The sequence below is a fragment of the Rhea pennata genome, chromosome 2 (assembly GCF_028389875.1).
Source record: "Rhea pennata isolate bPtePen1 chromosome 2, bPtePen1.pri, whole genome shotgun sequence".
Classification (NCBI taxonomy): domain Eukaryota; kingdom Metazoa; phylum Chordata; class Aves; order Rheiformes; family Rheidae; genus Rhea; species Rhea pennata.
The window spans coordinates 131,133,006-131,146,109 of NC_084664.1; the positions used below are offsets into that span (position 1 = coordinate 131,133,006).

The 13,104-nt window shown below is 39.6% G+C and overlaps 1 protein-coding gene across 2 annotated transcripts in view; it reads left to right on the top strand.

The window, feature by feature from the left end:
* Window positions 1-1,351: 1,351 nt before the first annotated feature.
* The window catches only part of ATP6V1H (ATPase H+ transporting V1 subunit H), a 43,163-nt gene continuing 31,410 nt past the window's right edge, over window positions 1,352-13,104 (top strand). The window contains exons 1-4 of one of the 2 annotated variants that reach the window (XM_062568230.1): window positions 1,352-1,662; window positions 2,333-2,481; window positions 8,441-8,543; window positions 10,130-10,219. In XM_062568230.1, the coding sequence (XP_062424214.1) occupies window positions 2,378-2,481; window positions 8,441-8,543; window positions 10,130-10,219 (297 nt within the window). In that variant the 5' untranslated portion in view covers window positions 1,352-1,662; window positions 2,333-2,377. The remainder of the gene's footprint in view (window positions 1,663-2,332; window positions 2,482-8,440; window positions 8,544-10,129; window positions 10,220-13,104) is intronic. The other variant, XM_062568229.1, reaches the window with a different exon arrangement.

Genomic DNA, 13,104 nt, shown 5'->3' on the forward strand with positions numbered 1-13,104 from the left:
TATTCTCTCTCTTCCCCCCTGATAGCAGAAATACTTTTCAGGATCATTTCTGATTACAGAGCGGTAGGTTTATGTATTTCATCACAGTATGACTTGACAACTTTGCTCATCAGCTGAAGAGTTTTTCTAGCAAACATGGAAGCTCAAGTCTGTGGTTTCTGAAACACTTAGGTGTTCAGTCTGAAAAGCTTCTAGCTCCTTTTACCTGTGAAAACAAAGTCCAACATACACTGGATATCTTTTTTTAAAAAAGAAAACATTGTGCAGGGTATGTCTCCTGGTGAGATACAAGTTGGGAGGGACCAAACAGGGTGTTCTTGGAGCATATCCTGATCCACGTGATGAGATGAGGGGCAGGTGTGCTGCTGTGGGCTGTGTGACACGACACAATACAGCAGAGCGTACGCAGCGCATTTCGGTAGAGAAGCAGGGGCCTCAGTCCGCTTGCCTGCTTTCCAGCAGTAGGAAAAGATAAGCGTGCCCCGTTGCCGCATGGGAAATGGAGAGAGGAAAATTCTGGGTCTGGACAAAAACGCAGACCTCAGTGACTGCCCTGACAAACCAGGATGTTTGGTCTGTCCCGAGCGCGAAGCAGTTTGCAGACGGCTCCTATTGCTTCACGCAGGCGCCAGGTGCCTGCCACCTGCTCCCCCCTCCGGCCTTTTCCCTGCCCGGGGCTTGAACTCTTCCGCCAGCGGGGCTCAGCGCCTGCTGCAGCTGCTAGCCCAGGCCTGGTCCTCCCGAGGCGCCCCTCCCTGGGCCCGCTAGGATGCCCGCCAGCTCGCTCAGACCCAGGAAGGCCCCACAGGCCGACTTCAGCCTCACGAAGCCAGTCCCAATTTCTGCTGGGGAAACTGTGAGGCATTTCTCACTAGCAACTAACATGCACACGCGGCTGCACGTACCCTCAGTGTGGAATTATATCCTTATACAAAATCATATAGAGAGAGATTAAAAAATGTATCTGTAGCTTGGGTATATTTTAAATATGTGTATGTATTTTCAATCCTGTATAGATATATAAATGTGTATAAATACATATACCACACGTACAGGAAACGTGTGTCATATGCACACACACACGCCCGCAGTCAGCTACGGGCGCTCGCCGCAGCGCAGCCGCCAACGGCCGCCGCCAAAGGCCGCCGCCTCAGGCGCCCCCCGCCCCTGCGCCGGTGGGCGGGGCCGAGCGCAGGCCCCGCCCGCGGCGGCGGGCCCGGGGCGGGCAGGAGGGGGCGGGGCTCTGAGGGCGCCGGGCTCGCGAGGCCGCCGTCGCGGTCAGGTGAGCGGCGTCACGTGGCGGGCGGCGTCACGTGGCGAGCGGCGGGTGCGGGGGCAGGGAGGGGGGCGCCGCCGCCGCCGCCGCCGTGGTTTGGCGAGGGGCGGCCGCGGCCTGTGTCGCCCGGCAGCTGCCGCCGCCGCCGCGGGGAGTGAGGGCGGGTGAGCGGGGGCCTGGTTGTTCTTACTTTCTTCCTTAACGGCTCCCGAAGAAGCGCAGGAGCAGGCCGGTTTGATGGAGCTCAGGCTGTGAGGATTCCTGCTGCAGCTGGATCTCAGGCCTCTGCAAACACGGTTCGTGTTTTGGCATCAGAGTCAGGAGGAGCTGAGCCATAAAGGAAGGAGAAAGCAGAAGTGGTGAAGGTCACTGGCTACGGTCTTGCGGTATGTCCTGATAAAAAGCATGCAATGTTCGTATTTATTTTCCAGTCTGCTTCTGCATAGTGATGATTTTATTTTTTTAATCTAAAAACTTGACTGTTAATTTATATAAGTTTGGGGTTTTTTTTGAGATCATAATTCATGTATTTTTAGAGGAGAAGTATCCTTAGAGAAATAATATCACAAGCTATATCACTCCAAAAATATGGAGGTATGTGTGTGTTTGGCACATTGAATTGTAGTTCAGTCATTAGTCCTGATCAGAAAGGAAGACAGCTTCTGTGGGGCTACTTGGGAACTGTAAAAGAGTAAGCACTTCTTATTCAAGTGACTTTACACCATTGCTTAATTGAGAATGTGTAAGATGGGAAATTGTTTAGTACTAGTTTATTTTTCTTGTTTTAGGAAATGTGGTTGGTTAAGGTTTAGTGTGTAGATGTTGCTGGGTTTTGTTTGTTTCAGGGAAACTGCATTTTAAAAAAGTATAAAACTTTGATTTTTTTCAGTAAGTACTCATTACAATTTTGGGGAAACTTGGGTCTGTTTAAAGGTTTTCTGAACAGGATATTTACAGTCATTGCTACTTTTTTCTTTTTGTCTTTTTTTGGGGGGGAAGGGGAGGGCATGGAAAAAATATTGAGCATGTATGCTGCTCTTTATTAATGGGTCTCAGATGTGACTTGTTGCCTTTCTAGGTGCATTTGAAATCACAATTAAAATGGATATCCGAGGTGCTGTAGATGCTGCTGTCCCAACAAACATCATTGCTGCCAAAGCTGCTGAAGTTCGGGCAAATAAAGTGAATTGGCAGTCATATCTTCAGTAAGTAAAAGCTTACTACAAATCATTGACATTAACTGAGTTGTGGGGAGTGTTGAGGGGGAGGGAGGGATTTTTTTTTCCTTTCCTTTCCTTTTAAAGCATTAACTTTGGGTTACACTGGAAAACTAGATTGTGATGAATACCATTCTGTTGGGGTGCCATTAAAGTAATTGGAAAGAAATCCACTGTAGATGGAAGTGTTTGGGGAAAACTTCCTTGTGACTTATTGCAAGAAAGGGAACTTTACTGTTGTAAACTAAACACTATATAATAACAAATAATATAAACTATATATATTTAACTGTCCTTTTTTTTTTCTCCTTGTCATTTGAACACCACTCAAAAAATACAGCTTTATTGGACAAGTCCTGAAGGAATTCAGCTCTACAGTAAAAGATGTGCTATATGTTGGTATAACCTTTCTGCCAGAGATAGGCCTTTTGGGTGGATACAAATAGTACTAGTAAAACTGGACTTCAACTGATCCAACAAAATAAAGTGTTAGGGAGCTGGTTTGCTGTGGAAAGTTGATTTTTTTTTCTAGGTTATTTTTGAGATGGATGAGTTCTTGGTTCAGTTTGCAGTGCAACATTGTAGTGTCTCTACAGGCAAAAGAGTAAGGGTGGTGTGCTAGCATTGTGGTGACAGCTATCACACAATTGTCAGACTGTCTAAATGGCTTTGCAGTTTTTGTGCCATATTATCTCTCTGGGAGGAAGAGTGTTCTGAGGGAGTCTGAGCTACTGTTCCTGGAACATGGGCAATTAAAACGACTTGTTTGTGGTTGCTTAGGATGACAGTGGGAATACAGCTGTTCATTGTGAATCTGTTGAACACGGCATAATCCTTTTCACGGAGTCTCTGGTAATTCAGACTATGAGGCTAAGATTGAGCTTTTGTTAGTGCATGGATAGTTCTGTGTGGCAGTGAGTTGTATTTTGAATATACATGTGAGATTCATTGCTTGACTCTTCTTTATTTAGGCCATTATTTTTAATTTGGCTTCGCTGATGGATAAGGACTGGAAGATCTTGTCTTATTCATCTGTCAGGAACTTTCAATTTAATGTTTCTTGACTGATAGGCACGGTTGGTGGTTCTCTTTCAGATCCTAGGTGCAGAGTATAACACCCCTCCCTTTCCCCCCCCCCCCCCCAAGCCTATGAAAAAAGAAAGCATTAGTTATTTTCTCTCTTTGAGAGGTGACTCAGGTTAGCCAGGTTTGAGGGGCTACTGTAGTGCATCTTGCTAGTGTTTGTAACCTTGTGGGACTGGTCAATGCTTTGTGCCCTTAGGATGTCAGTGACCATTGGTCCTGTTTGTTTTTGCTCTAAAATAACTATAATCTATTAGTTGCTTGTATTTACTGATAACAGCTTGGCTTTTTAGCTAAGGTAGCTTCAAAGATGGAACAGAAGTGGTGCCAGAGGGACTGTCAACCACTGTAAAGATAACTGAGGTTCCTTGGCAGTGGAGTTTGCCTGTGATTTATTGCTGGCAAATATCAGCAGAAATTGTGTGCTTCTAAGGAGGAACTGTAAAATTATACCTTTTCTTTTGAATGTGTCTGTCTTACAACTACTAAGTTTAGGTGCAATAGCATCTTTGAGGCAGATGCTTGTAGGGAATTGTTGAAAGAGTTAGCTAGTGCAGATGTAGCCAGCTGTATTGACTGATTTTGTTTTGGAATGAAGCACACTTAATGACTGGGGGCTGCTTGCTTTTGATGCACCTGTTAGAGGCAGGTAAAAGTGAATTAGGCAGTTCTATAGGGTAGAACAGTAGGAAGTTTGGTTGCTGGAAAAAGAAAAAGAGAACTTTTATCAGAAAAGACTTTTATGCCCAGTTTTCTGAAATTAACGCATCAACTGAGGCATGATGTAACTTGTGTTTCTTAAACTGTAGATACTATTTGTGTAGTTGGAGCCAAAGAACTTAGAAAAAAACTTGATGAGTTTTTTTTAAATCTGTTTGACAGTTGCATGTAATCTTTGAAGCATCTTAATATACATCAATTACAGTAGTGTTGGAGGGCGAGTCAGATAGCAGAAGGGAACTTTGGAAGCCCCTTCTACAGTTGTTCCTCCGTGCAGAAGTAAAATGGCTTACTTGCAGCTGGTCAGACTCCAGTAATATGCCTTCTTTCTTAGAGTCAGTTCAAGCTAAAGATTAACTGGCATATTGTTTATTCCACCTCTGAAGGTTATAACTGTAAGCTAAATGTCAAACTGTACTAACTCCCAACTGTTGACTTGCCATGTTTTGTGTATACTATTGGCATAAAAAAAGTGAAATATTTAGGCATAACAAACATACATGTTACCCATGTTTCCTGCTGTATTCATTGCTTATTTCAAACTTAGGCTGTGGCAGGTAAAGAATTTTTGATGCTAAAAATTATACTTGCTCTAGATTGAATTGTAGCTATGGTTTGTGTTTGAGGGAGAAGAAACTAATAAACCTTGAAACAGTGCAAGATGGTGGAGGTATTTGAGCTATCTTTTGGAAGCTCAGTATAGTCGTGGTCATTAACTCTTCTGTACAGGCTTTCCTGCCTTTGTATCCTGAAACTCTTAGAGGTTTAGAGGTGTTGATTCCCTCTGCCAATTGAAAATATACTATGTCACTGTTGTGTACTGTGAAGTTGCTTTCAGCATTTACCTCAGGTGTCAGAATGCACTTGCAGAATACACATTTCACTTGAAGGATGTTGAGTTTTGCTTTATAAAGATCCTAAAGTTGGTACATGAATTCTTTGGAAAAATGAACTCTTCAGGATTTAACTTGCATCTTACTTCACTGTAGACTACTGTACTATGTCTACAGCACTGGACAATACTTACTGTTTAATCAGGTGATACGCATGGTGCCGTATTTGTGCTTGAATTCCCTAGCTTCAAGTGCTTTCTGTATGTGTTTGTGAATTCTGATTTTAAAGTATTGTTCTCTGTTTTAGTTTAATAGGAGGGTGGAAATAAGGAAAAAAAAAAAAAAGAAAAAAGCCAACTCCTGAAGCAGTTTAAATATTATATCTGACTTTAAAAGCAAGTCTTCCCCTAGAAGAAAAGTAGAGGTTTCCTAACTTGCAATGTGTGACTATTTTGTTAGTCAAATCTTGTAGAATACATTCATCCTATTTTAATTTTAAGGTGTTGAAACTGTTGGGCAGTTGGATCAACTGAATATCCTTTAGGTATATGTGAAGTATTGTAGTTGAAAGAACTTGTGCCTCGACATGATGATAGGCAGCTCTAATAGTGAGCTTTGTGTTGTACTGTGAGGTTGCTACTAAAGAGGTTGCTCAGAGATTGTGGAGTCTCCTTCTCTGATAATATTCAAAACCTGTCTGGACACAATCCTGTGCAATGTGCTCTTAGGTAACCTTGCCTGAGTAGGGAGGTTAGACTAGGTGATCTCCAGAGGTCCCTTTCAGCCTCAACCATTCTGTGATTCTGTATTGGCTGTGGATGTATTCAAATGTAAGAAAAGGCAGTGGTGACTTCTGCTAAATCATTCAAACAAAACAGGAACAGCAGTTGCTGGAGGAAATGCATAAGTAAAAGGAATCACAAGTTTCTGAATCATGTTGACTAACCTAGAGGTTTTAAAAGTGATCTTTTTACGAATTTGTCCTCTTTAAATCTTACACAGCTAAGCTTTACTACCCTGTTGCTAGTGCTGTCAGAGCCAGAGCTTAGTAGCACAAATACCGAGCTTTAATGTGGTTATAGGTTTAAACTTGACTTGCATCCAGACAGTTGAAGATCAGACAAAAGTCATTTTGACTGTAGCAATATATCTTGGAAAATAAGAACCATGACATCAATTGCCTGTTATGATAAAGGAGAGAGAAAACTTTGGCTCCTTACATTGTTCCCTCAAAGATACTGGGAAATGCCTGCCTCTCTGAAGGGGGTAAGAAAAGTGTGGTAATACCGTTGTGATAGTTGATACCACTGGTGCTTTCTGAGTTCTTGGTTTTTTTGCATTGGTTGCTAAAGATTGCTACCTAATCAGTTATTTCTATCTTAAAATTAGATGAATGAAAAATTGATGCATTTGAAATTACTAAAACCATTAATCAGATATTTGAGAGCCCCAATAAAATGTGAACAACCTGTTTACAAAGCTGTCAAATCCCATATACAGTTTTGTGTGGGTTAAAAAGTGTCTTTTTGAATGGTGCCTATAAACCAACAAATGGTAAACCCTAGCTTCTCATCTGTTAGAGGCAATGCCAGCCCCCAGGCTTCTCCCCCTGCTCCCCCCCCCAGCTCTAGTACTGGATGAAGGTGAAGAGCTTGCAAGCTTTCTTCCTTGACAGTTGGCAAACCTCTTATAATAGCCCGAATATAAACAAGTGTGTCTTTGTGCTGTGGCTTTCTTAAGTGTTAAAGTTTAAAAAGTAAGGTGCTTTACCTTAAAGAAGTGCTTCCTAAATGGTAATATTCTTGTAAACAAACAGCTCATCTGGTTAGTTTTTTTTAATCAATGTTATCTGGCTGTTCCTAGCTTGGCCAGTACTGATTGAAACGTGAGATACCGTCTAGTAATTAGTCATTAAATCCAATTCCCCTTATTTCTAGCAAATAAATTATGCTTCTCTCCCAACAACAAATCAAAATCTTTTTTTTAAAAAAAAATTTCTTTTCTCTTAAAAGTGATGTGGTAACAGTGTGGTTGTTCTTTGGTCAAGACTACCAATGACTTTATAAATCTTCCATCTAATAAGTCTTAATTTCCTTTTCTGAATCTATATGAGGAAACCTCTTAAACAGCAAGAATATAGCAATAGTGCACACAGAACAGTGTGCAAAAAACCTCAACCCCCCCCGCCCCCCCAAAAAAAAAAAAAAGCCTGTAGCTTTGCAAGGATTTTAGTGGAATCTTTTAAGTCATGGAATATCTGAAAACTGCCTCAGAACTTGGGAAAAAATGGATTACAGGAATCCATGTTACATAGCTTTGAAAAGTTAAGGAGGCATCTGATTCAGTGGAAATGTAAGAGGAGATAAGTCTTGGAAACATTGAAACAAATTATTGTACAAAACTTTTGCCTTCTGTGATTTTCATATTGATGATTTTATGCACAATTTTCTTTTCTGAAGCACTGCTGGTGTTAATTAGTAATGCTAGTAACCTTTTAAAATATTGGATTTTGATGACTATTTGTTTGTAAATCAGTTTTCTTATTTGATTAGCATATTTGTGCTATTTTGACTTGTTTGTTACTTGATGTGCTGGTAAGTTTGGGTTTTTTTACAATGCAGAAAAGTCTGCTATCTCTTCAGTTTAGCCAACAGCTTTCTGCAATGGCATTGATGTCTACAACTGCCTCAGTGTTGTGTTGGGTGTTTTCTTATATCAACTAGAGATCTGCTATCTTACAGCAAACTGCTGTGGGACATCTATCTCAAGCCCTTTTGCTATATGTTTGGATAAGCTTGCATGCTGATCAGTTTTTAAACTACCAGGAAAAGCTTTAAAACGTGAACTTGTGAAAGCTGAAAGTTTATTAGGAACCAGGTCCTTCATACTCCTTAAAACTCTTTCTAGTACTTATGACAGACTTAAAGTAACATTTCATTTTATTTTTAAGCAGTTATTTCAGGTTGAGTTAAACTATTATTCATATTATGGATTATAAACTTGGCATACATATGCTAGTTGTCTCTTTCAGTTCTTTCAACAGTTTCTTTCAGTCTCCTGAAATCTGAAAATGATTTAGAGAATGCTGTTGTGTAATAGAGATGTATAGGAAAGGATTAGAGGGATCATTCTGTCATTGGAGTTTTGTATCCTTTGTACGTGTGATTCTTGGCAGACAGTAACTCTTTATGTTCTATTGTGGGGTATAGAGTTGGTAAAGTGGTACTACTGGATATCAAAGCAAAGAAAATAAGGTCAAACAACTTACTGTGTGTGCATGTTGTTTATGGTTTCATAATTTGATTTTTCAGAGGACAGATGATTTCTGGTGAAGACTGTGAATTTATTCAAAGATTTGAACAGAAAAGAAATCCAGAAGAAAAACAGGAGCTGTTGCAAACAGAAGGCAATCAAGTAACTTTTTCTTTTAATAATCTCTAGGGAAGGAGAATTGAGGGGAAACTCATGCCAACTCTATTTCAGTGTTGACAAGATACGGTTAAGATATTACAGAAGAAATTACAGAAGAACTATAAAACTTTGTATTGATTCAATTTTTGTTAGATGTCTATTGGCCATTATTTAAAAAAACCTCTTAAATAATTATTAGATGTCATCTGACTCTGAAGGGATCTGTTGTGCAACATGCTAGTCTAAGTCTTTCCCCAACCTGATTAACTTAATCACATCCATACTTCAGTCACTTATTTTGAGCTATCCCTTTCTTATAGTTCATTGATGAGAGCTACTGCCAGTGATATTTCTGTTTTACTAGATCAACAATTGTAGTTTAATTTCATCAGTACATCCCACTGATTGCTAAAGTGGTTTTAGTTATCTTATAGAAACTAAGATATGAGACGTCTGCACTGGTCAGAGATGGCAGGTTTAGCTCAATTGGTTAGAACGTGGCGCTACTAATGCCAAGGTCGCAGGTTCAATCCCCATATGGGCTACACTAAGGGTTGGACTAGATGATCTCCAGAGGTCCCTTCCAACCTTACCATTCTATGATGATTTCTATGATATAAGATTGGTGAAAGAGATCCATGCTGTTTGGTATGTGGAGTCCAAGCAAGACACCCAAAGTCACTTTAATGATGCTTCAAGCAGTAGAACCTCAACTTTGAAGCCTGAGGTTCTAGCAGACAAAATCAGACATCATCTGAGATTGAGAGAGGTAGGGAGGTGAAGGGTAGGTGATGTGCTCAAAACCCACATAACTTTCCATTTTTTCCTTTTCTGTTTTAATTAGTAGGCTGTCTTTTTTTAGCTTGTATTATGTGACTGGTATGTAATGGACCATAATTTGCATAGTGATAAAAAAGTTGTATAATGAACTTTTCATGCTACTATATAATTACAGTTTAGCAGTTCAGAGTTAGATTTTTCTTTCAGCTATATTTGAATGTGGGGAAGGGGAAGGAGAAACAGGAAGTGTAAAAAGCAGTGTTGTGACTATTTCAACTTATTGTATCTGTGGCTGAAATTGTAGGATAGAGTTGTTCAGGAGGCAGAAAATGGTTTGAATATGAACCAAAGTGTCTGCTAGATATAGGAGCTGAACAGGTAAATGTTCTTTCCTCCCTCCCATCTGAGTTGCTTGAACTTTCTCATAACATATCTAAGTCTGTTCCTGTATTTTCAATTTAATTATTCTTGTCCTCACTGACATATAAAAGAGCATTGATAGAGATTTTCCTAATCAGCCTTTCAACAAAGCACCTTGCAGAACCTTACTAACTTCCCCTAGGGAGTAGTTGTTATCTCAGTTGAAAGCTAGAAAATAATAATTTGAAAAGGTAATAATGAATGACAGAAAATTTTCTCTGTAATATAATGCCAAATGTATTCATCCTTTACTGAAGTTGAGTAAGATGTTGGGATGCTTAATGCTTATGGAAGACTTAACTGTGAATTAATGAGATCCTGTTTTATATTATCAAAAAGGAATGAAAACAATTGTTAATTTTAATTTTAATGTCTCTTTTATTTTCTAGTGTGCTAAAACATTTATAAACTTGATGACTCATATCTCCAAGGAACAGACAGTTCAGTACATTCTGACTATGGTTGATGATATGCTGCAAGTAGGTCAACAACCTGTCTTATTTTAAGTCTTTAAATGAATGAATGTCTATTAGTCTAATTCAGGTCTCTTCAGGTCTTTGTCATACTGTAATAAAAGTATTTTTTTTAGGTTTTTCAGATCTTCTATTCAGAACCGAAATTACACAAGTAGCTTTGGTTGTGTTTATATGTGTTCATACCCTGAGAGTCTTGTACCTGTATGTTAATTCATCTATCCTCAACCTTGGTTGATGCAACATTTTAGATATTTAAAGACACTTTGTGATATTAGCCCTTATGTGTTGTGTAGGTAGCATATGATTTGTAACTTGAAGTTCTTTTTGCTGCTTCTACTAAAGTGTTAATTTGACTTCCTTCAGCAAGAAGATACTGTTTCTGTAGCTTCAGCTTTCCAAAATAAGTTGAAGTCTTGGGACAGTATTTTCTGGAATACTGTGTATTTTAATTATAGAATGAGAACTCTTTGTTCAGTTAAATGTATACAAATACACTGTAAAGGAATAATACTATTTAAAATACAGACTTTATAGCTATGGGACACAATGACATAAGATTTAGAGTAGTCTGTTTGGTGTCAAGACTGCTGTGCTGACCTGGACAAGTCAAGAGCAAACTTTATTCAGTCAGATAATCCTGCTTCTGTTGTTTTTTTTTTTTCACTTCTTAGTAGAGTAATAGAGTGATTGGAGTGATGGCATAACAAGATGGGCTGAGTTAAATGAAGAACTCTCCTTACTGTTTGCCTAGAACATTTGATTCCTTGTTATGAGAGTCAGTTTCTCTTCTGCTGTTTCTTGATGTTGCTATTAATACAAGGTAACAGAGAAATTTGTCCACTAATAACTTATTGGTTTAGGATATTCCCCTAAGAAACAGACTATGTGAGTTCTAGTTTCAACTCTGAATATTTAGTATTGTCAAAAGGCAAGCTGAAGAGTGCGAATCTCTCCACAGTACATATTACATGGGGATTATCATGTTTTTTTAGGGGCATGCATTCAGTTCCTGGTCCCCACATTCAGGTCATGTGTAGTAAGTGAGTGCCCTTACTGCTAGTAATGGCAGTACACTGCCCATCTTAATTTTTGTCAGTCTGACCCTTTTTTAATTGGATTTCTTTTTTTCCTCTTTGTTCCAGCAACTTTACTTATGGACTTGGTTGTGATTCTAAGAAAGATTTCTTTGAGTGACTGGTGGAAATGAAATTAGTATGGTAATTGCTTTACGAGAATATCACCATTCTGCTTGTTTGTGAAGATGGGAAATTTTTGTATGTTTAAATTCCTAAGGATGCATTTCATATTCTGTTCATGTGATAAATACTTGTAACAATTTCTCTGGATTAGTGATGTAGTTGCTGATATTTATGAAATCTTTGAGCCTGCACAGTATATGGTGCAACTAGCAGTAGCACCTAAGCAAGCTTCATTGTGCTTCTTCGGAAATGACAGATGCTTAATTATTCAACTGTTGATATGACTACTTCAGGATTTCCTTTTTACCGGTTCAGTCAGTAGTTACCTAGAACTACTGGAACAGCACCATGTATTTCAGCGCCATAGGCTTTTCTCTATCTGCCTCCTGTCTTCACCTCACACATTCATAGCAAACCGGACTAATCTGATTTGACAGTGTGATGAAGTTATTTCAACTTTCCTGCTTCCAGACTTATGTCTCCCACTTAGCTGCACTGTAAACTGAATTTGTTGATGTAGTAATTTCTGATCTTATCCAGGCTGTGTGTAGCAAAAGTGTAGATGTTAGCAGCAATTTGATCAAACTGTCATTTTTCATCAGGCTAGCCCTTACAAAGCTGGGGCTTTCTCCAAGGCACTGTGTTTCTGAGACCTTACGTTTTGATTTCTTATTTAGGAAAAAAAGGTTTTTGCTTTCTGGTGTGCTTTGTGTTAGGTGTAGAGTATTAAACATGCAAACTGTGAATCAAATCACTGTGAAGGTTATGACTCTCATATAGCTAGTGACACTTGACTTTCCCAGTCAGTGATCAGAACAGCAATTTGCAGTGAATGTGGTACAGGTACCTTTGATACTTCCAATGAAGAGTTACAATCCTGCCATTCAGTCGGATGCCAGTGTTTAGATCACAGATGCATTCAGGTCATTTTGTGCTTATCAGATTGTGTTCCAACAAACAGGCTTGCCCAGTTGATTCTTGGTCCATAGTGTTAATAAGCTGTCATATCGGGGGAGGAAAGCTCTTCAATTAGAGGAGTTTGAGAAATTAATAAAATGTTAGCAGAGATTAAACTACAACTGTCAAGTTTTCTGAGTGCCTAATGGCCGGGCTTCTCAACTACAAATGATTTTGTCTTCTTTGATATGAGCTACATACTTGATAGTAGTAGCTTGACTTCCAAGGGGAGACATCTTTTTAGGCTAGACAAAGCATGTGCCCTAGGCTAGGAGCGTACACATCAGGCTAGGAAGTATGTGGAATTGCTTTAGCCTGAGGAAAGTTAAGAATCCAAGCTATTTATTTATTTCTGTGGGAGAAGAATGTCTATCTGCCAGGCTATTAGGAAATAGCAGAGCTCCTCTTTCATGTTTGTGTGGCTTCTCCTTTCTTCTCCTTTAAGAAGAGCCGTCATAGCTACTTTGCACAGCATGTGTTAGGTGAAATACTTGAAGCAACTCCATGTGGTGTTCTTGTTCAGATACTTGTGGTGTCTAGTGGTTCAACCTAGAAGCTCTGGAGAACAGGCTTTTTGAGCCACTCCTGGTGGCTACGTCCTCTCCTAAGTGTTCAGGTAGACCGAGGTGACAACTGAACAGCTACAGATTCATTCTGTAGCTCTTCTGAGAGGAGAGCTTGCCTCCCATTGGGAAGAGTGGAGAGACATGACTGCCTTCCATTTCTGAAGTT